The sequence below is a fragment of the Chinchilla lanigera genome, unplaced genomic scaffold (assembly GCF_000276665.1).
Source record: "Chinchilla lanigera isolate Chin_1 unplaced genomic scaffold, ChiLan1.0 scaffold00056, whole genome shotgun sequence".
Classification (NCBI taxonomy): Eukaryota; Metazoa; Chordata; class Mammalia; order Rodentia; family Chinchillidae; genus Chinchilla; species Chinchilla lanigera.
This window is the reverse complement of record NW_004955457.1, coordinates 9,449,368-9,471,343: the sequence shown is the minus strand read 5'-3', so window position 1 is coordinate 9,471,343 and position 21,976 is coordinate 9,449,368. Positions and strand designations below refer to the sequence as shown.

The following is a 21,976-nucleotide window of genomic DNA, read 5'->3' as shown; positions in this document are numbered from 1 at the left end:
CTATACTAAGATGCTCTGTGACTTTTTTTTTTGGTTGCCAAATTTCTTCTCTGGGTTAATAACCGGGTTTCTGTTAGCTATCAGGGAGTTTTTGAATCCACAATAACTGATTTTGTATTCTTTCCCCATTCCCTTGTTTGAGAATGGCAATCTGATCAAACCCATACTTTTAAATTTTTATATTTATAGGCATATGGCAGAACAGTTTACAGTCTGAATATGATTTTTTCCCACCACAAATAGAGGAAAATGGTAGGTTTTCTTTAAAAAAAAAAAAAAACAGTACCTTATCAAATTCTTTTTCCATTCTTTGTTTCTTTTTTCCCCTTTATTAGTGATGACTTCATTCTGCTTGAATTCAATGCTTCAGTTTCTTGGGGGTAAACTAATAGATTATGTATGCGGTGTTTGCTCCATGTTGATTGAACTCATCTGGTGGGTTTGAGCGTGGTGCCTGCGCTCCCGTAAAGGCAGCAGCCTGTGTCTGGGACCCAGCCACCACTGTCCTTGCCGATGCCTCAGGAGCTCAGAGGGGTCAGGTGGACTGCACTGCCGTCCCGCCTGCTGGTGCTTCTGAGGGGTTGTCTTCTTAGCGTTATCTTCATCAAGTGTTCAGAAACGTTTATTTAAAAAAGAAGGGAAGGAAAAGAACTAGAACTCTCCGGAGATGTTTTAAATGCACACTGAAGAGAAAAAGCTACATGGCCCTGAAGAGTTTGTATTTTCTTAATCAAAAAATAGCAGCTTCAGGTCTGTGGAGCACCCAGAGAGCCCCACAGCAGTTCTGAGACTTCAGGGCTGGGACACTTGTCCACCTTCCTTGACTGAAAGTCTCACTCAGGAAGAGTTCTTTTTCCTCAGAGGCATGCTTACTCCACCCTTTTCCTTGTTATAATTTGCAACCATAGTTAGCATGAGTGTGTGTTGGCAATATGTAACCTGGGAACTCGGTGCACGTATAGAACATATCCTGGTTATTCTACATCCTTCACTGCCCCCACTGTGGCCCCTTCCCCCTCTCCAGGAAATTTCCCTTTTCATTTCCTACATTCTCTCCTGTTTACTTGATATTTATATTTTAGGTTTATCGTATTAGAGACACCAAACAGGCATAATTTTAAACACTTTAACAAAATGGATGCTCATTTTCTACTACCTTTTCAATACCTCATCCTTATTGGCTATCTCTTTTAAACTGAAACGTCAATCATAATATTCAGGGACCATTTGGGCTTATAAGGCTCTTCATACCTGTGCCACTACCTGCTGTCCCAGGTCCCTCCCTCTCCTCCACATCCCTTATCAACTAGAGCAGAGACTCTCAGTTATCCATGAAACACCAGTGTTTGAACCGATGAAGTACCCAAATCTACCAGTGATACACATTTGTCATTTATTAGTGTGAATTCTGAATATCCCTAAGTTGAAGTTATGAGCACACACTTTCATTCTAACTTCCTTTCCAAAGGAAGGGAGCATGTGTCACCCCGTGTGTGCAGGGAGGACTGGAGAATTTGAGGACCACCACCTGCCCAGAGTAGCCAGCTTGCATTTCCTGAAGCAGCGCTTTTTTGAGGCTGTGACTCGCCTTGACCTTGTCTCTTCCTGAACTTCCTCTCCTCACTTGTCCAGCTGCTGAACACCTATGCATACCTCAAGGCTCAGCTAAAGTGCCATCTTCTCGGTGGCACCTCTGTGACCATGTCCCATGGCTTGTCCTCTGTGTTCCCATGACCCCACGCGGATCTCTGTTGTGGCACTGTCAGAATAATTGTAGTCTTCTGTGTACCTTCTGCTCCCCACTCCTAGACTGTGATTCTTGCAGGTAAGGGCTGTGAAATGTTTATTTTTACGTTCCCGTGTCTCAACATTAATGAGACGCTCACACTAAAATTCAGTCAAACTATGTATATGATTTTAAAAAGAAAACGATAGGTATTGTAATTGCTCTAAAAGGTCAAAACTTTTGCTTACCTTCTCATTCCAAAAGTAGTTATTAATCTCAAATCAGATATTTTGAACCTTGGAGCAAAGGTATGCATGTAAGCACTATTTTTTTATTCATTTTAATTACTTATCTAATGTCACCATTTTCCTAGCATATTTGAATGATATCATCGAATCTTTCAAATTTGGATGGTAGCACCTTTAAGAGAAATATCAAAAAGTGACTTCAAGACCACTCTGTGCTCTGGGTGACTGTGTTCGTTGTGTTCTTCAGTGGCCGTCCGGTGGGAGGAAACTCCGACCGCATCCAGAAGCTGCGAAAGGAGTATTATCAGGCTCGCAGGGAGGGCTTCCTTTTATATGAAGACGATGAAGGAAGACCAAGACCCACTGATTATGATCTCCACTGGGTAAGCCTATGCCTGATTTGAATCATGAATTTGTCCTTACTGAAATAATGTAGAACAGAAGAACATAGCTCTGTTCTATACATATCAAGTTGTACTGAAGTTGCTTGGGTTTTATGCATGTGGATATTACCCAAATGACAGCTGTCTTCTCCCACAGACATTGCTTACGTAAGTCCATGTGCATGATCCTTCTCGTGGCCGTCATGCTTGCTTCTGGGTGTATGCTCCCCGGTTTGGAAGTGAGCTGATGGCAGCAACTTTAAAGACAGAGATTCTTTGCTAATATTCAGTGAGCCTAAATCTTTACCTTCCTTTGACCTGAGACACCTCAGCCATCATTAATAGACCACACTGTAGGCCCTGTGTCCTTTGGAATATGGTTATTAGAAGCAAACTTCTGCAGGGTTGTTGTCAGAGATATCAATTGTTAGTATATTACAGCTGAGCAAATCATGTTCCACCAACCTTACCAGTACATTAACATTTCTTTGTTTTGAGATAAGGGGAGATTTTGCCAAATTTTCAACACACAGGAGCCAGAAAAGATTATTGTAGCCATTGAAGATATATTCCCTCTGTTTTCTCAGACTAGAATGATTCATTTTCTTTTCATCTTTTCCAAGAAGGTAAGCCTTTGCTTACAAAATACACTTTGCTGTGAGCCTCTGTAAGACTGTCCAGAGGAGGTGCGTAAGTGTGGGATGACGTGTACCTGTCAGACACTCAGAACAGTGCCTGACACAGAGCCAGTGCTCAACAATTACTAGCTCTCCACACTAACATTATTGGGGCAGAGTTGAACATGATCATAGCAGTGTCCTAGCTGTGATTCCTTCTCATGTCCCCTCTTTGATGATTACTGCCTTCTACTCCAGCTTTTAGTGCTATTTTAAAACCCAAGTAAGGAACTCTGTCATCCTGGTGCTCACTGAAGATAGCAGCTCCTGTGGGAGGCCACTCCATTGAAGGGAAGTTTTTCCTCCTGGATTTCACATCCACATTTATGCTTACAAGATCAGGATAGAGTAAGTGGAGCCCAAGGAACAAGTGGATTCGTGGTAGTTTTCATATCTGTACAGTGGCAGGTCCCACAGGACACGCAGTTTGCAAGTCAGTTTCAGGAGATGGCATCTTTAGGCAGAGCAACTGCAGTGCACAAGATTCCTCCTGTGAAGACAGAGTTTAAAAGCACTAACCAGAGGCGTGCAGTGAGGGCTGGTGACTCCAAACCAAGTGGCAACAGCCTCTTCGGAGATAGTTCTGGTAAACTATAGACCAGAGCGAGGAGCTATGTACTGGTTCTATTACAGGTGTCAGCATTAAGCAGAATGACATTTAAAGTGCTGGGACAACTTGTCTCTTAGATTCTCAGTAGCAGAAGAGAAAGATTTCCACAGAATAGCAGATTAGATAACAATTTATTCTGTTTTAAACTCGATCGAGATCAATTTACTACCTTTGACAAGAGATGTGAGAACTCATTAGGTAAGGCTCTGCTCTCTCAACAAAACAAATAAGCAATACAATGAAGTGAAGTTATTTCCACCATGCCCAAAACAGAGCACCGTGTCCAACGCATTGAAAAGTATTCCGCTCACAAACCACTATGAATCCCTATGAGCAAAATAAGCAAGGTATTTTAGATTAAGCAGTCCTGGTTTTTTTGACCTTATTTTATATTATTTCTTTAATTCAAGTGGGAAGGATGAAGATGCTTAACCTTCCAGAGACTGAATGTTTCCTCTGACCCTCACCAAACTTGAGCTGGATAAACTCTTCCCTGTGTGCTTCTTTTTCTAATGATCCTATTGTTATGCTGTGCAAATGTGTAAGCAGACAATATAGGGAGTGAAGTGTCTCGATTTTTATTGGTGTTTTCCATGATCTCGTGTGTTGTGCTTTGCCAACAGTGACGGATGTTATACTTCCCAGACAATCAGGATCCGAACTTCCAAAAGGGGTGCTTGGGAAATGAAGAGATGAGTGTTCCTTGTGATCACCTGAGATAGTCCAAACCAGGAGTTAGGATATCAGCATCATTTCGTCTCCTCTCCCCACACCAAGGAAAACACTACTATCTTTTGTCTAGCAGAGGTCTGAAAAATTACACTGTTGACTTGCTACTCTTGGAGAGATCTATGAACATGAGTTTAGGAAGTTAACATTTCATTCCTGCCAGTCACTATGCCAAAGCAGCTTTCATGACATTGCAATTTCTAGATTAGGTTGATTGGTCCTCAGCGTCACAGGGATGCTTGTTAAAGTCAAACCAACTGACCATGAAGGGGAGGGTAGGAGAGCCCCCCCATGCTTCTCCAGGTGCTCAACGAGGTTTCTGACTCAAGTTTTAAAAATAGGGCATTGACTCTTATTTCTTTAGTAGACATTAACACTATGAAAGTTTGCTAATAACACTGTCTACAGCAGCAGCAGCAGGAACACATGCATGGATTTAGAATTCCCCACATCTTGTAGCTCAGGTTGAGAGGTCTGATGGATGCTCCCGAGAGTGGTACTGTTCTGGAGACCTTTGAGCTCTCAAGAAGGACAATAGGAAAAAAATTACCTCACAGTTACAGTTCTCCCTCATTATTGGGTGATGGAGGAGTTGGTCCTGGGACCCCTGCAGATACTAAAATCTGTAGTACTAAAATCCCTTAAATAAAATAGCAAGGTATTTGCATAGAACCTACTGGTATTCTCCCATATACTTTAAATAATCTCTAGAGTATTTGTAATACCTAATCAATGTAAATACTATGGGAACAGTTGTACTGTACTATTTAGAGCATAATGACAGGAAAAATCTGTACAGGTTCATAAAGGCATGTTTTTTACAAATATTTCAGTTGGTTGAATCTACATCTATGTAGCATCCACAGATACAGATGACCAAACATATTATTACTAATTTAAAAATAGACCAGAAAGAATGAAAATAGGCTCCCAAAAGTTCTCAAAACCAAACTGATTAGTTGACTGATAGACAATTAGGATCTAAGGATATTTGTTAGAGGCAACCTTCTCAGTGGGAAGAATACTCTTTCTTTGGCCTTCTCTGAACTTTCCACACCTTTCCTGGCCGCCCTGTTTGCGCTCCTCTCCCAGTATTACACATGTTCAGTGATCTGAGCCTAAGACTTCTCTCACCATTTCTTTTCTTCATTATGCCTCTCTTTTCTCTGTGTCTCTTATTCAACTGTAACATGTAGTTGCTCAATCTTAATGTAGACTTGTTGCTGGTAACAAGAGTATGACACTATCTGTGCTTGGAAGAGCTCAAAATCTAGCTAAGAATACAGACATTTAAGCCCAAACAGCATAGAACCCCAGCACATATGACAAATACCAATGTCTAGTGAGCCGTAAATGTACCCAGAGAGAGTAGAGTTGGGGGCGGGCAGGTCTGCAGTCATTTGGAGACAGGTACTGGGAAAGCTATAGAGACAATTTGGGATTCACTTCAGCCAGCACATTTTATTCTTTTTCTCACAATGTGGTCTTCGTTTCTGTTTGTTTTGCTTTTCCAAGAAAGCTCATGATTTATGCACTTCATTTGTTTTAAAATAAATGAATGCACCACAGATTGTAAGGTTTGTAAATATGGACCTGAGACCTTAAAAATCTTTTCAGCCAGTCTGTTTTGTGGCTGTTTTCTCATCCAGGCTCGGAAAAGCTGTAAAGAACAGGTAGAGAGAATTTCAGTGGCTGCAAGTGAAATGCCCTGGTGAGTTGTTATAGGCCCAATTAAGTAAGCAAGATATGCGAGCTGTGAAGTGTTAATATTTGCCAAAGAGAACACGATGCCTGTTATCTGCTTGTATTTTATTTTCTGTAAAACTTGTTAAGACTGTCACAGTCCTCTGGCAACTGGCTGCTTTGTTTTTTTATTAGTAGATAAAGATTATCTGCTTATTTAACAGAAACATGAACATCTTGTAAGTACTTTCAGAAATGGGATAGCTCTGAAATTTACTAAAAATATTAGTACCTTTAGTGTTGTTTTTTTTTCAAGAGCTGCATAACAAGTGTCGTTATTCTCCATTTTTAACTTTTTGGCTAAATTAGGAAACTGCTCACCTATAAGAAGGTGTATAGATACTAGAACAGAAGAGATGTTTGTTTCCACATAGAAAAAAATGAGAGAGAAAGCATCTTAAACTCTCATGTTTACAAGTTTACACTGTTATTAAAAGCATGGTACTACATTTTTCCAGCAAAGGAGATTGGCTCAGGGAGATTATGGTTGGAATATACAGACAGCTAGAGGAAGAAATGAGAACCTTTGAAGGACTTGTTCATCCTGTTAGGAAGATGGTCAGGAGCCATCCTGAAGGAACCTGCTTGGCAGGTGATCTCCCAATTAAAGATAAATGCAGTGACTACTGCACTTGAAAAGGAGAACAAGTGCCTGAGATCACGTTAACTGAGCTAAGAACAAAATTTAAGATGGGCGTACAATCACTGAGAAAGTACCAAAACCACCCAAAGATTATTTTCTAAACACATAGAGATGAGTGTGAGCTCCTTCTCTCTCACCTAAGTTGATACTAATATGTATCTGTTCCTAAAAAGAATCTAATAAAACTAAGGACATTGATGAACGATTCTGATTCATTGATTGGATCTTATATTGCAAAGAACCGAAACCTGAGCACATGGGCCTAAGCAAGAAAAGAAATTCCACTGGGTCATATAAAAGAAGCCCATACACATAGCTAACTCCACCCAAAGTTGAATCTACTTCCCCTAGACAGGTCTCTGTCTCTCAGCTCTGCTGTGTTGTCTGAAGGCACCATTCCTGGGAATCATAGCAAGATACCCATCAGCAGCTCCAACTAACAACTCTGTGGGAAGAGAGTCTCACTCTTAGTAGATCCAGGAAAAGTCCTAGAACGTATATTTTTGATTGCCTTAGCCGAGGTCATAGGACCATTTCTACACCAATTCTCCTGGCCAGAGAACACAATAGTAGGGGTCTGGGGATTTAGCTCAGTGGCACAGCACCTGCCTGGCAAGTGCAAGGTCATGAGTTTGAACACCAGTACCGGAAAAAAAAACAAAACCAAAAATCTCCCACAATACTAGAACTAAGCTAGAATGAGGTCACAAAGCCCTGCAACCAGAAAGTATAGTCAAGCCCACCCAAACTCCATATACAAGGATGGGTACAAAGGAAAACCCCAAGGAAATCAAGCTACTTACCAAAACTTTGAATTCTAATAATTATGTGAACATTGTCATCTTTTTACAGTTTTAAGAAAAGATGAGAAAAGAGCTTTCTATTCATGTGTTTTCCTATTTATAATTAGAAAGACCTATTATTAATCTCAAATTTGCTACCATTCTCTGCTAACTAAAAAGAGAAAGAAAATTTATTTTTGCCTATGGATCCAGTATCTTTGAACTATTCCAGGAACCCAGAAGAGCTTGTTGAGCTATTTATGAGAAATTCCCACACCTCTCAATTTTTAGTTACATAGAGAAGTGATGTTTCTGTTCACCTCAGATGCAGGAATTTATCCCATGGGAAGCAGTAGAATTCCTTGAAAGGGCTGAAGGCAATCTCCTGAGGCAGAATTGCTCTGTCTACATTTTTATACATTATTGTTTGGTGGCAAAGTGCATATTCTTTCACTAAAAGCTTGTAGAGATGGGTAAGTGTAAAAGAACATAGAGACAAAATGTAGTTTGGTTCCTTTATCACCTTTCTATCACTGTAACAAAACACCAGAGGTGATTAATTCATAAAGAGAAAAGGTTTGTTTGGGGTCATAGTTTTGGAGGTTCCAGTCCATGAGCCTTTGGTCCCAGTATGAGGAAGCATATCATGGTAAGGATTGAGTAGTGGAACAGATCCGCTTACAGCATGGCCAGGAAGCAAAAGAGAAGAGGAAAGAGCCAGAGTGCCACAATCTATGTTAAGGGTACATCCCTGATGACCTAAGGCCCTCCTACTAGGCCTCACCTCTCAAAATTTCCACCACCTCCCAATAGAAGCATGCTAGCGATCAGGCCTTTACCACATGGCCCTTCGCTGTAGCTGTCCCTCTCATGCAGGAACACCTCCTTCCCAGAGGAGGCGCTCTCTGAACTCAGTGAACAGTTTCCCCACTGATCTATCAGCAGATCTGTGTTTCCTTTGAGTTCCTAAAACAGCTGACCTAGGAATGCAAGAAGTAGCTTCACTGAAAAAAAGAAAAAACCCACTCTGTGAACTGGAAAGGCCTGGAGTTTGATTAAACTTGCTATGGGTAAAACATCAAATGCCACATGAAAAGGTGGAATTTGCTCGCTTAGATTTTGGGAAATACTAGAAATTGGGAAGAGAAAAAATCAAAATGAATTTTTTTATAAAAAACTTTTTTTGGTGATAGTGACTTAGCCCTTTTATACATTTCATCATGGCTTTTATAAGACCACACTGACATATAAGCTATATGGGAGAACTGGAATATACAACATGTGAGTGAATCTCTAACTTTTAAAAATAGCATAAATCATTTTGAAAGGAGGCAACATGTTTACAGGCAATCCCCAACATAGAAATAAACTCTGTAACAGAAACCCAGTTAGAAGCTGCCAACTGAGAGCTAGGAATGGATTTTCCCATAGAAAAAAATATAATTTGTTTTCAGGGTCTAAAGCCCTCCACTAAAATCCAAAACCTTTGTACTACTCAGAAAAGTTACCTCAGATCAGGAACAGGGAGCCCTGTGAACTAGGGAGGATGAGAGATGTCCCTTCTTCCTGGACAGACTTCTCAGATACTCTGCGGGCTTTTCCCATCCGCCAGTCTTTAAATGTGTCTCCCAGCTGGCTCTACCCCTCATTTCCCTTCCTGCACCCCATTTAAACTCTTTCCCTGAAAGTAGTCCAGAGTCTAGTGTTACCCCTCTACCCCATCCCCCAGTAAAGTTCTCCTCACAGTGCAGTTCTGCTCCATAATGTTTTTTGGGGACAAATAATCTGACCCAGAAAGGTCTCAGGGGAAGTCCAGGAAGAGAGATGAGAAAAGCAGCTAATGGAATCCACTCCTGGCCCCGGACTGGAAGGTTTATTCCTGATGCCTGGTTGCCTCTCCCACGGCCTGCAATGCCTCCAGCATTGCGGAGTGGAATCCAAGATTCCACAGACCACCCTGTGTGAGCGGCTTTCTGTGGTGATGTCCTGACTCTGACAATAGCACTGATTTTTCTCATTAGTGCATGTTTGCAATACATAGTGATTATGTTCCTCATGGGAAGTGCTACCTGTACATAACACATCTTCCTTTTACTTCCCCTACCCCTCACCTTCTCCCTTCTCTCCATCTCTATAGATTCCCTTCCCATTTGCAAGAGGTCTAGTTCCCTGATTCCTATTATCAGTCATTTATTTGGCTCTATAAATTATTCATATGTCAGATTTATCATATAAGAACAACTATGTGGTTGTTTAAGCTTGCATTTTCAATTTATTTCATTTCACGTTATGATCTCAAGGTACATTCAGGGGCTGCGGATTTAGCTCAGCTGCAAAGCGCCTGCCTGGCAAGCGCAAGGTCGTGAGTTCGGTTCCTGGTACCGGAGAAAAACCAAAAAAAAAAGGTACATTCACTCAAATTTATCATTCTTTATGGCAGAGTAGTACTCCATTGGTGTATAATACCAAATTTTCTTTATAGAGTCATCTGTTAGTGGACATATAAAATGCTTCCAAGAGTTAGCTATTATGAGTTGTTCTGCTCTAAACATGGGTATATATATATATATATATCACTATAGTGATATATATATATATATATCACTATAATATGAAGTCTTTAACTGTTTCAGGAAGATCCCGTAGAAGGCAAAGAGCTAGGTCAAATAGAATTTCTAATTTAAGTTTTTTGAGGAATCTCCATACTGATTTCCAGTATAGTTGTGCTAATTTACATTTCCACCAACAATATAGAAGGGTTTTTCTTTGTCTCTTAAACCTTGCCAGCATTTGTTACCTTTGGAGTTCTTGAGAGTCATTATTTCTGGAGTAAAATGGAGTTTTGGTGCTGTTTTAATTTGCATTTCTATAATGACCAGCAATGTTGAACTTTTTTCATATATTGGCTGGTTGTCTGTACTTCCTCTGTTGAGAAGTGTCTATCCATGTCAATTGAATGACTCATTTCTCAGTCAACTTGTCCTCACTTCTTCCAGAGGCAGCCTTTTGCTTCTGCATCTGCCCTCCATGGCCCTTGGGACCAGTTCCTGTCACTAACATGGGCCATGACTCCTCAGCCCTGCCTGCAAGTCTGCCCTGAAGACAGGCAACCTAAACTACCCTGCCTCATATCCTGGCTTTCTCAGACACACATGTCCTGAGCTTGAGATATTTATTTAGCAGTCAGCAGATGTGAAAAGCACTTTAGCATATTGCAAAAGATCACTGACTGCACTACTTATGACTGGGTGAATCTGGGCCATCTTCTTTCTCCTTTAAAAGTGAGAGAATGTACTATCTCACAGAAGTACGGGAATGACATGTGCATGATGATATGTAAAGCACTTACAATGGCAACTGGTATGTTGGAAGCATTCAGTAAATCCTTTTAAATGGTGCACATGCTGAGACATTTAGATGCAGTTTGTTCTATTGCCCTGACAACCATCCTATCTTAGTCCTTATTGGAACTCCTTAATCTCCAGTTATTCCATACTTGGGAACTCTGTAGCATTGTGTGAGGGCTTCCATTACCACTGAAATGCCCACCGTCACTTCAGGTGACAGCTCAGCCTCAATTGTCAGACACTTTTGGCAAATTCCACTGGTCCAAAGGTCAATATGTATTTCCCTGTCCCCCACATACATACCCCTCCAACAGAGTCCACTTCTTTCATCCTTGACCCTGGGGGCACATCTAATCTCTTTAATGAGTTTATGCTAAAATCAAAGAGCAGAAGAAAGTTGACTTCAAGCAGCTTCTCCTTTCAGCTCTGTGAAAACCCTGAAGCAAAGAAATGTCAGGGTCCAGTTAAGGGCTCAAATAAGAGGGAGAGTAGAATACAAAGAGAGCATACACAGATTATTTACTCAAGAATTTTTACAACAGCTATTTTACTACAGGCAGATTATTAATGACAGTGTCATCATTTATCTAGTGTCAACTCTATACTGTATAAACTGTTCTGTAGAATAATTCTATGAGGTGGGAATCTATCATCTTCTTTTACAGGTGAGAAAAGTAAGGTTCTGGGACCTTGCTCCATTCAAATCTACACCAATTCCCAGTGGAAAGAGAAGAAAAGGTGAACTCATGTGGCAACTCTTTATTTTTCATATATTTGAAAGAAAGGGAATCTCCTATGTTCTTCTATTCTTGAATTTTCATGTATAAGCAATTAAAAATTGTTTTCTTCTTCTGGTAAACTACTTTTTAATTATCGCTATTAATTTTTTTTGCCAACCCAGTAGTATTGAACCAAAACCCAGTTTTGGTGTTATTTCATCAGTTCTTTTTTAAAGTCTAAGTTCAGTCACTCTTTTTTGTGCTGTAATCAAAAAAGTTAGCCATCTCTGGCCCAAACCCAAACCTAAATAGCAGAAAGGAGAAAAAAGCAAGTTCAGAGTCACATTATTTTTCCATAATATGTCCAAAAACCCTATGCTGTACTTACATTAGAGTGAAAAAAGAACCCTTTCTGCTTCTAATGAGCAATTAATTCCAGTTCAGGATGTTGAATTTAGAGTAAGTTAAGTTTCCCCAAACCACAACCGTTTATGTTGGATCATGGTTGAAACTCAAAATTCCAACTTCTACAATAATAACATTCTTTTCTTCTACTGCAATGGGAGAAATGACCATTTTATGTAATATAGGGGGAACCATAGCAGAAACTCCTATGAATTCCAGATTTCCTAAACCATTCTCAAAGCTGTTCAAAATCAATTGGACATTTTTTATTTTAGCAGAGCTCAAAAGTCCTAAAATAAACTTTGAACATTAGATTTATAAAATGAAGATGTTTGGCATAAAGGACATGAAAATCCATCTAACTGATATTTACAGCACTTAAACTTGACAACGATGAAAACTCCATGCAAGACTTGTTTGTGTGTATATCGTGTAGCCCAGGATGTCTTCTTGGATAGCTTTCTGACCAATCAGATCACTGCGGCGGCCATCTTGTTCTTTCTGTTCAAGGAAAATTTTGACTCAGAGTCAGTCTAAAAGTTCATATCATTTGGTTCTTATTAAGTAGTAGCTAGTCTGATGATGGGAAAAAGAAAACCCACAGAAAACTCTCCTCTGAAGTAGATAGGAAGTACATTGCAATCAAAGAAAACCCTAAAAAATGAGACTAATCACTATGACAGTATCAAAATTACCTTCTTCATAAGAATGACCACTTTAGAACACAACTATAATGACATGAATCAGAGTCTGTGACTTTACAGCCCTCCTCTGAATCTCATCAATCTTGCTGTGCTTCATTTTGAGTCTTGAAATCACAGTGCTAATTTTCAGAGTGATTATGAGAATACACAAGAGTTGATACCACAGAATTTCACAAGGCTGACAGGAAAACTTTCCATTTACTCAAGTAAATGATCTAAGAAGAAAGACTGTAATGTTGTTATTATAAACCATTGAACAATTTCTTTTCTACTTTCAAGATAAAACTGTGGTAAAGTAATGCAGTGCTTGAGTTTTATCTCCATGAAGCTTTCCTCAAATGCTTTCGCCCATGCTATGTCATCTTTCACTCAGCCTATTGTAGTTCAGTGCTTCATTCTCCAGGCAGCTAAGCCAAACCAGCACAAGGGAAACATATTTTCTGCAATTGTTCATTCATTTGTTGGTTTATTTCTTCAGTGAATAATTAACAATTTATGAATTCTTAAGAAAGTGTATATTGCATCAGCAGCACTTAGTTACAAGGAACGAAAGCCTGATTCTGTGTGTGTGTGTGTGTGTATGAAAATATTAATGTTTTGAAATTTTCCCTTCAGAGAAACAGTAGGAAATGTAATATGAGAAAGACACTCATGATCACGGTCTCATGTCTTTTCCCTAATGAACCTTCTGGCTCTGGCTCACTCTAAAATCATGGATACCCCCAAACCATGTGGAGACACCTCTGTTTTTCAGTTCTGTTTTCCTAGATTATTTCTGATGGACAAATCTATTTTAATTTTAATTTTAATGTTTATATTTATCAGCTACTTCCCCCAAACTTTTCATCTGTTTAGTATGGACCAAGCTTCCTGTTTTTTCACACAATTCCCTCTACAGTAATTTCCTAGGTTTAAACTGTCAGACAGCATTTCAGCACAATGCACTATATGTATGTGTGGTTATAAGGGAACCAGAGACTCACATTCCAGAGAGGGAAATCATGGTCTCACAATTAGCGTGAAGGATGGCAGGAAGAAATCTTTTAAAACACTACTTAAAATGATGACTGGGGGAAATGTGCTGTTGGAAGTTAGGAGTTTGTGGTTTGCATGTGACTGTAGGACTATTTTGACATTTCTCCACTTCAGAAAGTGAGGACTTCTCCTTTCTACAAAAACACACAGGAACGTAAGATTATAAAATCTAATCCTTAAATACAGTATGATGGAGGTGGAGGGAGGTGACGCAAAAAGGAAAACCTTGACATTTTGTTCCAGGCATTCCTTAGCTCCCCTTAATTGATTCTTAAGTGGAAATTATCAAAAATTTGAGCACCATCTCATTTAGGAACCATCAAGACTTTTCTAGCTTTCTTGAAGATTTTTGGTTCCAAAACGAGAAGAAAATCTATTCATACCCTAACATAAGAATAAACCCATTTTCACTGATGTTGTGTCACTTTGGCTCCAGGACTAGAGAACAAGATTTCAAAGTGTACGGCTGCTTCATTACACATTCATTTATTAATCCTTGAGATCTTTATTCAGTGGCAACTTTATGCCAGAAATTTCCTTGACTCTGAGGATTCTGAAGTGAATAGGGAGTTTGTGTCTGGTGGGAAAGGCAGACAGGAAACATAATTTCATATATAATGGGATAGTTAGGAGTAGTTATACAGGAAGAAATTGATAAGTGAATGCATAGGAAAAAGAGACTAACCAAGAATTAATAAGATAGATTTCCTTTTATCCCTGTGAAGTTTCCCCTTGTGTGTTTGGACTTTCCCTTTGTCTGCATTTAAAGCAGTCTGCCTCCAAGAAAGCTACTACATCTAAGCAATTGCCCTTTCTAATTTCCAAACAAATATAAAGTGGCTTTTAGCATATGTTCTGTAATGATACTTTTCTTTAAGTCCAACTGCTGCTTTTTTGTGGATTTGAGCATTTGTGTATGGCATCTGTCCCAATTACTAACCAAGATCAGCTGTACAAGGTACTTTTTCAAGACGTGTCACAGCTTATTAGGTGATCATGAAATCAATTAGTTGGTCACTATTGTCATTTCTAAAGGATTTTGAAATAGAATACATATATTAGAAGGCATGGCTGGTAGTAAATATGGTATTAGATGAGAATTTTTTTCATAGCTGATGCATGCACACACATATGTGCTGGGCTGTGTTGAAAACTCTTAAGTCTTTCTATGGGTTATGATTTTAAAAGACTGAAGAATTCTTGTTCTAGGCTTTAAATTCTTTATCAGTTTGTTTATCATTCATTTGTAAGAATGCATATGGTGCTTGTTTCATAATAGTAGTTAAAGAAATTTTTTGAATAAATATTATTGAATCAATCCTATCTGAAAGACATTGTAAATGGCACAGTGTTTAGTGGATTATATCTACATACCCAGATTATAGATAGATAAGTAGATGATAGATAGATAGTAGATAGATAAAATTGATACATATTTTAATTGACTTTAGTTTAACAGCCAATGGTTTTATGTAGCTCCAGAATATTTATTTATTTTTGTCTTTTTGAGACAGGGTCTCGCTGTGCAGTTCAGGCTGGCCTTGAGCTCACTTTGTAGCCTAGGCTGGTCTTGAACTCACAAGGATCCTCCTGCCTCAGCCTCCTGAGTGCTGGGATTATTGGCGTGTGCCACCACGCCCAGCTGTAGTTCTAGAATAAATATATGAAAGAAATTGTAGTTATATAGCAAGAAGTGTTTAGCAGTGTTTAGCAAGAAGTGTGAATATTTTTGGCATATTCTTGGCTTTTTCATTTTCCTGAACATAACTGTTTTTCGTTTATAGTTAAAATTTTATCATGAAAGTAATAAATGTTCACTCTAAAAGCAATTAGGTGTTGGTAAAGGTATTAAATTTTAAAATTAATTAATTTGTTATTTTGACCACTCAAAAATGAACACTTTATGTTTTAGACTATTTTCTTTTATTTATATATATATATACACACACACACACACAAATCACATATACATATAACATGTAGTGATTAAGTTAGAATCCTGAGTATACAGTTAAGCTAAGTTGCTTTTTTATCTTCTACTATGTTGTGAACATCTTTCATGCCGTTAAAATATTCTTCCAAAATATGAATTTAATGATTCCTGCAGAATATTTGCTAGAAAGGCTATTCTATAGTTGACTAGTCACTTTAACCATTATGGGACATTTAAATTGTTTACATCATTTATTAACTTAGATAATATAATAATTAGCTTTGCAAATCAATCTCTGTATTCTTATTTCTTTATAAGTTGGTATATTATTTGATTTTTTTAAAACTTGGTACAAATTACTGAACTTCACCCCAGGTAATTTAGTAAGTTTATATTTGTCTAGCAATATATACATTAATACACTGAATAAATATAATGGTCTGTTCTATATAAGTTTCATAGCAGCCCTCTTAAAACTGTCTTCATTTTTCCTAGATTTTTCCATCAGTGGTAAAATACATCAGTTTTTGTTTATTTTTTAGTCACAGCTGAAGTTGAGCATTTCACAAGTTCCTTGACCATATGTGTTTCTTTTGTTTATGAAGGTTCTATTTATTCTACTACAGCATTTACCTTTCCTGCTTTTAAACTGTAAACGTGCTTCATGTAGAAGGAATGTTCAGTCTTCACTGGCAAATGGCATTCGAAGCTTTTTGCCACTTTGTCGTAGGCTCTGAGGATGCACTGGAGGGAAAGAAGCTTTTGTTTTTGTGTAAACAAACCAAGGACATTTCTCCACTTCACATAGCATTTAAACATCTGTCAAGATGATCGTACGACTTTTCTTCTTTGTCTATTAATGTGAGGATTTATATTAATAGAGTTTCTATCTATGAATAGGCTTTTCAATTCTGGAAAAAAAAATAAATCTACACTCAGATGCTGTCTCTTTTATCCTTTCAAAAGAGACCTGAGGATCGGTTGCTAGTGTTTTATTTGTGATTTTGTATCTTATTTGTAGTGAAATTGATATTTATTTTTGTTTCTTTTTTAATGCTGCAGTTTTACACAGAAGGTTTATATTACCTTTGTAAAACGATCTAGTGGTTTTTCCATCTGTTTGTATGCTTTGTAATACTTTCTATAATGTAGTAATTACCTTCGAAGAACTTAGTTCAGCAGTGGAAACATCTAGCTTGATGCTTTCTTATGAAGAACTCCTTGATGTCTTCTTTTTCAAATGTTTCTGTAGACAGACATCTTTAGAAAAGGAAGTGTTTTCTCTTTTACTAAGTTTTAGAAATGTGTTATTTTCTTCTATAAAGTTATCTGTTTCTTTGAAATTTTCAAGTGTTAATATATTTCATATGTTTTACCATGTATGTAATAATTCTGCATTTTTACTTCATACTACATTTATTTTTACTTCATTATTTTCTTTCCTTAAAAATAGATGAAGCAAACCTATTTTTAAATTACTTATTTCATTTACTTTTCAGTAATATTTAATAACATTGTAATTAAATAAAATGAATTAGCCTTTGAACTTAGTTTTTATATATTTCCAGAAATGTTAATAAGAATTTTCCTCTGAATATTCTAAAATTAAAAAGCTTCTTCCTTCATCAGTAATGATTTCTGTTATCATGTTAGTTTTCAAGGAGTTAGGTTTTTTTATTTAAAGTTATTTTTAGTATATTGCTTTAATGCTTTGAAGTCAAGGGCAGTAACGTCTACAATTTTTGCTTTGTGGCATTTTTTTAGAAGTTGGCGTACTATGGTAAGTTTTTTATTTAAAATTTTTACAAAGTGGAAAATAATTTCTCTAAAAATTTTAATTATTTGATAAGTAATTATTGGATGCCCTCTGGTACCCCAGGCACTATTAAGGTGCTGGAGATTTAGCAAGAGCAAAACAGACAAAAATCTCTGCCTAGTAATTCTTGCATGCTAGCAGATTATAAATGCATACATTGATCCTATTGCCTTAACTGTAAGTCAGCCTAGATATATACACAATAAATTGAATAATACCTTTTCAGAAAAGAGCAAAAAATAGGCCAGCACCATATTAAATGTAAACTCTTCTATCAAAAGGTATCCCAATGTCATAAATGTTTAGTATGAGAAATGTGTCTCCTACAATTGGGAAAATATGGTAAAATAATCACATTTACTATATTGTTTCTGAATATATATATTTATATTTATATATAATCTTCTTGATCTGTCAAAGGCAGGCATCACATTACAGTTTCCATCTACTATTTTATTCTGAGACCTTTCCGCCTCCCTCCCCTCCATTCATTTTAGGTCTAGAATGGCAATGTTTGATTTATCATGAAGCTTTTCTTCCAAAGACACATGTAGGTTATTTCTACCTGCTCTGTATTGTTATTCTTCCTATCATTTTGTTTTAGGCTTTCTATGCTGTATACCTTTTCCTGTTTTCTATTTCTTAGCCCATTTCTTCTTTCTATTTCAATATTTTCTTTGACTTTTTTCAGTAATTTCAATCATACTGACTTTGTAAAAAAAATTCTTTAATGCATTTTTTCCACTATCATCAAAACATGGAATAATTTGTGTTGAAGTCGTTCCATGTCAGAGGAATAAAGTAAAATGACTGTATGTGCTCACAACTCTCCCTTGCAGTTTTTAGCCTGTGGTATTTTAGATCTGGCCAGGTGCTAAAGAATCTGTCCTGCATGTCTCTGTTTTTCAGTATTTTTTGTGACACATTTCCTGTCCCCCAGGGATTACATGCAGTGCCCCGTGCCAGTCCTTTCATACACTATTTCCATTGGGGAGTTCTATATCTTGATTAATCTCTTAGTTAAACTGTTCACCCTTTTGAGTAATTTCATGTCAGGGAGCATACAAACACTATATCCCTAAAGCCTTGAAACCTGGTAATATTTTTGACATATAAATCTCAACTCTTGCAACCACGCTTGGTGCACAAGGGAAGTGAGAAATACTTAGTGAATGAGTAATTCACCTGTTTCTCACAGCTTTTATTTGCTGAAAATTCTTTGGTCTTGATATTAGTGAAGGAGAAATCTGAACCGGACTTGACTTTATTTCTTTTATAAGCAGCCTGTTTCTTGGATCTGGATCTTAGGGGATTCTTGCTTTATTCATGATATTCAAATTTTTCACTGAAACTTGTTGCGAGCTCGTGTCTTTTTGCTCATTTTGTGAGCGTCTCACTGGGTCGTTTCTACAGACGGCCTCATGTTGGCTCCTTTCTGTTTTGTCCTTGCACATGGATGTAGATCCTGAAAGGGGACGCTGGCAGCCCATTCAGTTCTCACCACTCTTAGAGGGAGAGCTCCTCACGCACTGTTGTGCCCCATAGGACGGCTGGCTCGTCTGAACTCACATTTCCTATGCAGGTTTGGCAGTTTGTGAGGACAGAAAGATCTAGAGTCTGGAGCCGTATGTGGAGGGGAGACTTCCTTCTACTCAGTTTCTCAGGTCTTTCTGGATTCCCTGTACAAGGCGGATGGTTCTGTGCGCTACTTTCTGTTTTCCCAGCGCTTGCATCCTATGTTCCCTACAGCCACCTCTCCCCTTGCTCCCTGTGCTATTTATTGACCATCAGATCGGTAGAGAGATTCTAATTTCTCCAGTCTTACTCCCAAAAGCCACAGGGAGGAGCCTGGGCTTTCTCAGTGTGTTGTTCAGAATGCCGCGTGCCCACTAGAACAACCCCGTGTGAATCTCCCTGCCGGTCAGTGACCTCTCGTCTCTCCTCAGCCCTCAAGTGAACCAGCTTCAGCCTCCTTGCCTGCTCCCCAGGAAGGCTGACTATGAGCTGGAACCAGACCACCCTCTCAGTGTGGCCCACAGCACCGTTTCTAATGGAATCACCCCAGGCCCCAGAGCTGGAGAAGTGTCCCTTGGTTTGTATGCTCTTGGTCATTTCATCCGGAATCTGGGCCATCAGTGTAAATAGCAAGGGGCCCTGTTGTCACCGTCCACACTGGTGCCCACCCAAGTTCTTACCTCTGGGTTAAGGGATTTCTTAATGATGACCCCTAACAAGGCTCACTGCATTGCATCACAAAGGTCATCGACAGAGCTGCAGCCTTCTCATCCCCACAGTAAAACAATGCATAGTTACCAAGACAGCAGGAAGATGTTAGGGCTTTTCTGCGCCTACACTGTTAACTCCCAATTTTTCTCTAAATGACCCTGAAAGTAAGATATAATGTACAAAACTTCCAAATTAGTTTTCCCCTTGCGCAAGAAGCTGCCAAATGCAATCACAATGCTGGTTTTCTGGTTTTACATCAGGAAGGGCTAAGTTCAAAGGCCATAAAACTCAGAGCACTAAGGGGTTTGTTTTTGTTTTTTACATTGAAGATGTGAAACATAATTCAAATATGATGCTGAGTATCATGCTTTTGTAATTCCCTATCAAAATAGAAATGTTTTGTTTTCTCTGTCAAGTTGTGTTATTGAAACTGTTTAAAATGAAAAATAAAGCACCTGCTACAAATGCATTGGTTGTGTGACTTTATTAGTTCCCAGACTAAAGCCTTACAGTGCAGATGCTAATCTAATGATGGAACTATGTCTGTAATATAATAAAGGCTTCTCACTGTAGTTTTGAAATAGAGCACAAGGGACCCAGCTTTATGGAAGGCTTGTTTATCTGTTCTCCCAAGGAAGGGATTCACCTTGCACTTGGGTGGCAACCCCAGCCCATGAGAATTTCAGCACAGGGCCTGGCTGCTGTCCTGCTGTTCCATCCCCCCCATTTCTGCAGATATGATTACTTGAGTTCTACCTATGGATCCATGATCTTTGTTCAGTGCTCAGATCATGTAGGAAAATCTAAGAGATCCTTTTTCAAAACTCATCTCAGAATCAAGCCAGTCCTCCTCTGATTTTTATGGCACCCTGTGTCTTATGGTCTGGGACTCACCTCCTCAAGAGTATCACATGTCACTGAGGCTGCTATCTCTGGTACCCATAGGGTCCTACTACTGCAATTCCCTGACCTGGATTGGTCACCCCTTTGAACTTAACTGCTTGCCAAACTGTCATAGACAACACAGACATAAAAACTAAAACTAAAATCTCTATTTTAGTTTTTTCAAATTTCTCCTTTTCTCTTGGATCCATCTTCTTTCCTGTGTCCCTTTCTATACTCACAATCATACACGGGGGTCTGCTGTGACACCCATGAGCTTCTATCTGCCTCTATGCCGCTGTCACTAGTCTGTTCTACTCATCTATTGCCTGATATCTTGTCATGACAGAGCCTGGCCTTGAAAATCAAAAGGTTCTTACAACATTTCAAGGTACAGTTTTACAAAATGCCTTGCTTTTATGGCTCCTTTTCCTGAAATTTTGATTTGCATGTGTACCCAGAAATACAGCAGTGAGAAAGCCTACAGGAGCTCTCCGGCTTCACTACCATAAGCATGATTTTCCAACTTGATAGCAAGCTCAACTCTGATGTCAAACTGCTCATCTTCTGCTTATGGCACTTACTGCCTGGTCATATTTCCATTTTTAACTTTGGAACAAACATGACAGATGCCACATTCCATATTACCACCTTTTTTAGTTCTAGTGAGGGGAATCATGTAAGATACTGAATTAAGTGACATGGAAAACTTTTAAATTTATAAGATTACCATTTGCACATAGCACTTTGTCCTTAATAGTTATTGCATTGTGATGTAATGCATCACTCTTGCAGTATGCATCCTTCTGAGGGGTGTGGACTGAGGAAGGCCAATCTGCATTAATAATAAGTAATTTTGAATGATTCTTGTCTTCATATGTCCATACCCTCTTTCCAGGTAATTAATTCTGTTAAGGGACACAAGCACTTGCTGAGATTCCACTTGTCTTTCAGATGGTGAAAAAGGCAAGTGAGAAGTTTGCAGCTATAAATAAAACAGCACAAGTGTAGAACCATCATTAGACACAGCAAGTGCAACTATAATGAAAGTTACCTTGAACAAATCAGTTTCCAGGGTGGCATTCATTTCTTATTGATAAATATGCTTGATGCGATGAAGTACAGCTTCCAGGAAGATAATGGAGCAGATAATTAAACAATCTACTTGGAAACATAAACACACATGCACACGCACATGCACACACGCACTGCAGGAAACAGTGGTTAGCACAGATCTTGTAAGTACAACCTAATGTCTTCCTGTTGAGAGCAGTGTCTGGCTTATGACAAGGGGAAAAAAATAGCAAAGTCATTTTTGACTGCAGTAAGGTTTTTGATTCTGTAGTATGTGACCAACATCCATAAAAG

The 21,976-nt window shown here is 38.5% G+C and overlaps 1 protein-coding gene across 1 annotated transcript in view; it reads left to right on the top strand.

Moving 5' to 3' along the window:
* The window catches only part of Pard3b (par-3 family cell polarity regulator beta), an 864,914-nt gene that overhangs the window by 761,512 nt on the left and 81,426 nt on the right, over positions 1 to 21,976 (top strand). Inside the window, exon 21 of the mRNA XM_013520665.1 lies at positions 2,222 to 2,357. Coding sequence (XP_013376119.1) covers positions 2,222 to 2,357 — 136 coding nt within the window. The remainder of the gene's footprint in view (positions 1 to 2,221; positions 2,358 to 21,976) is intronic.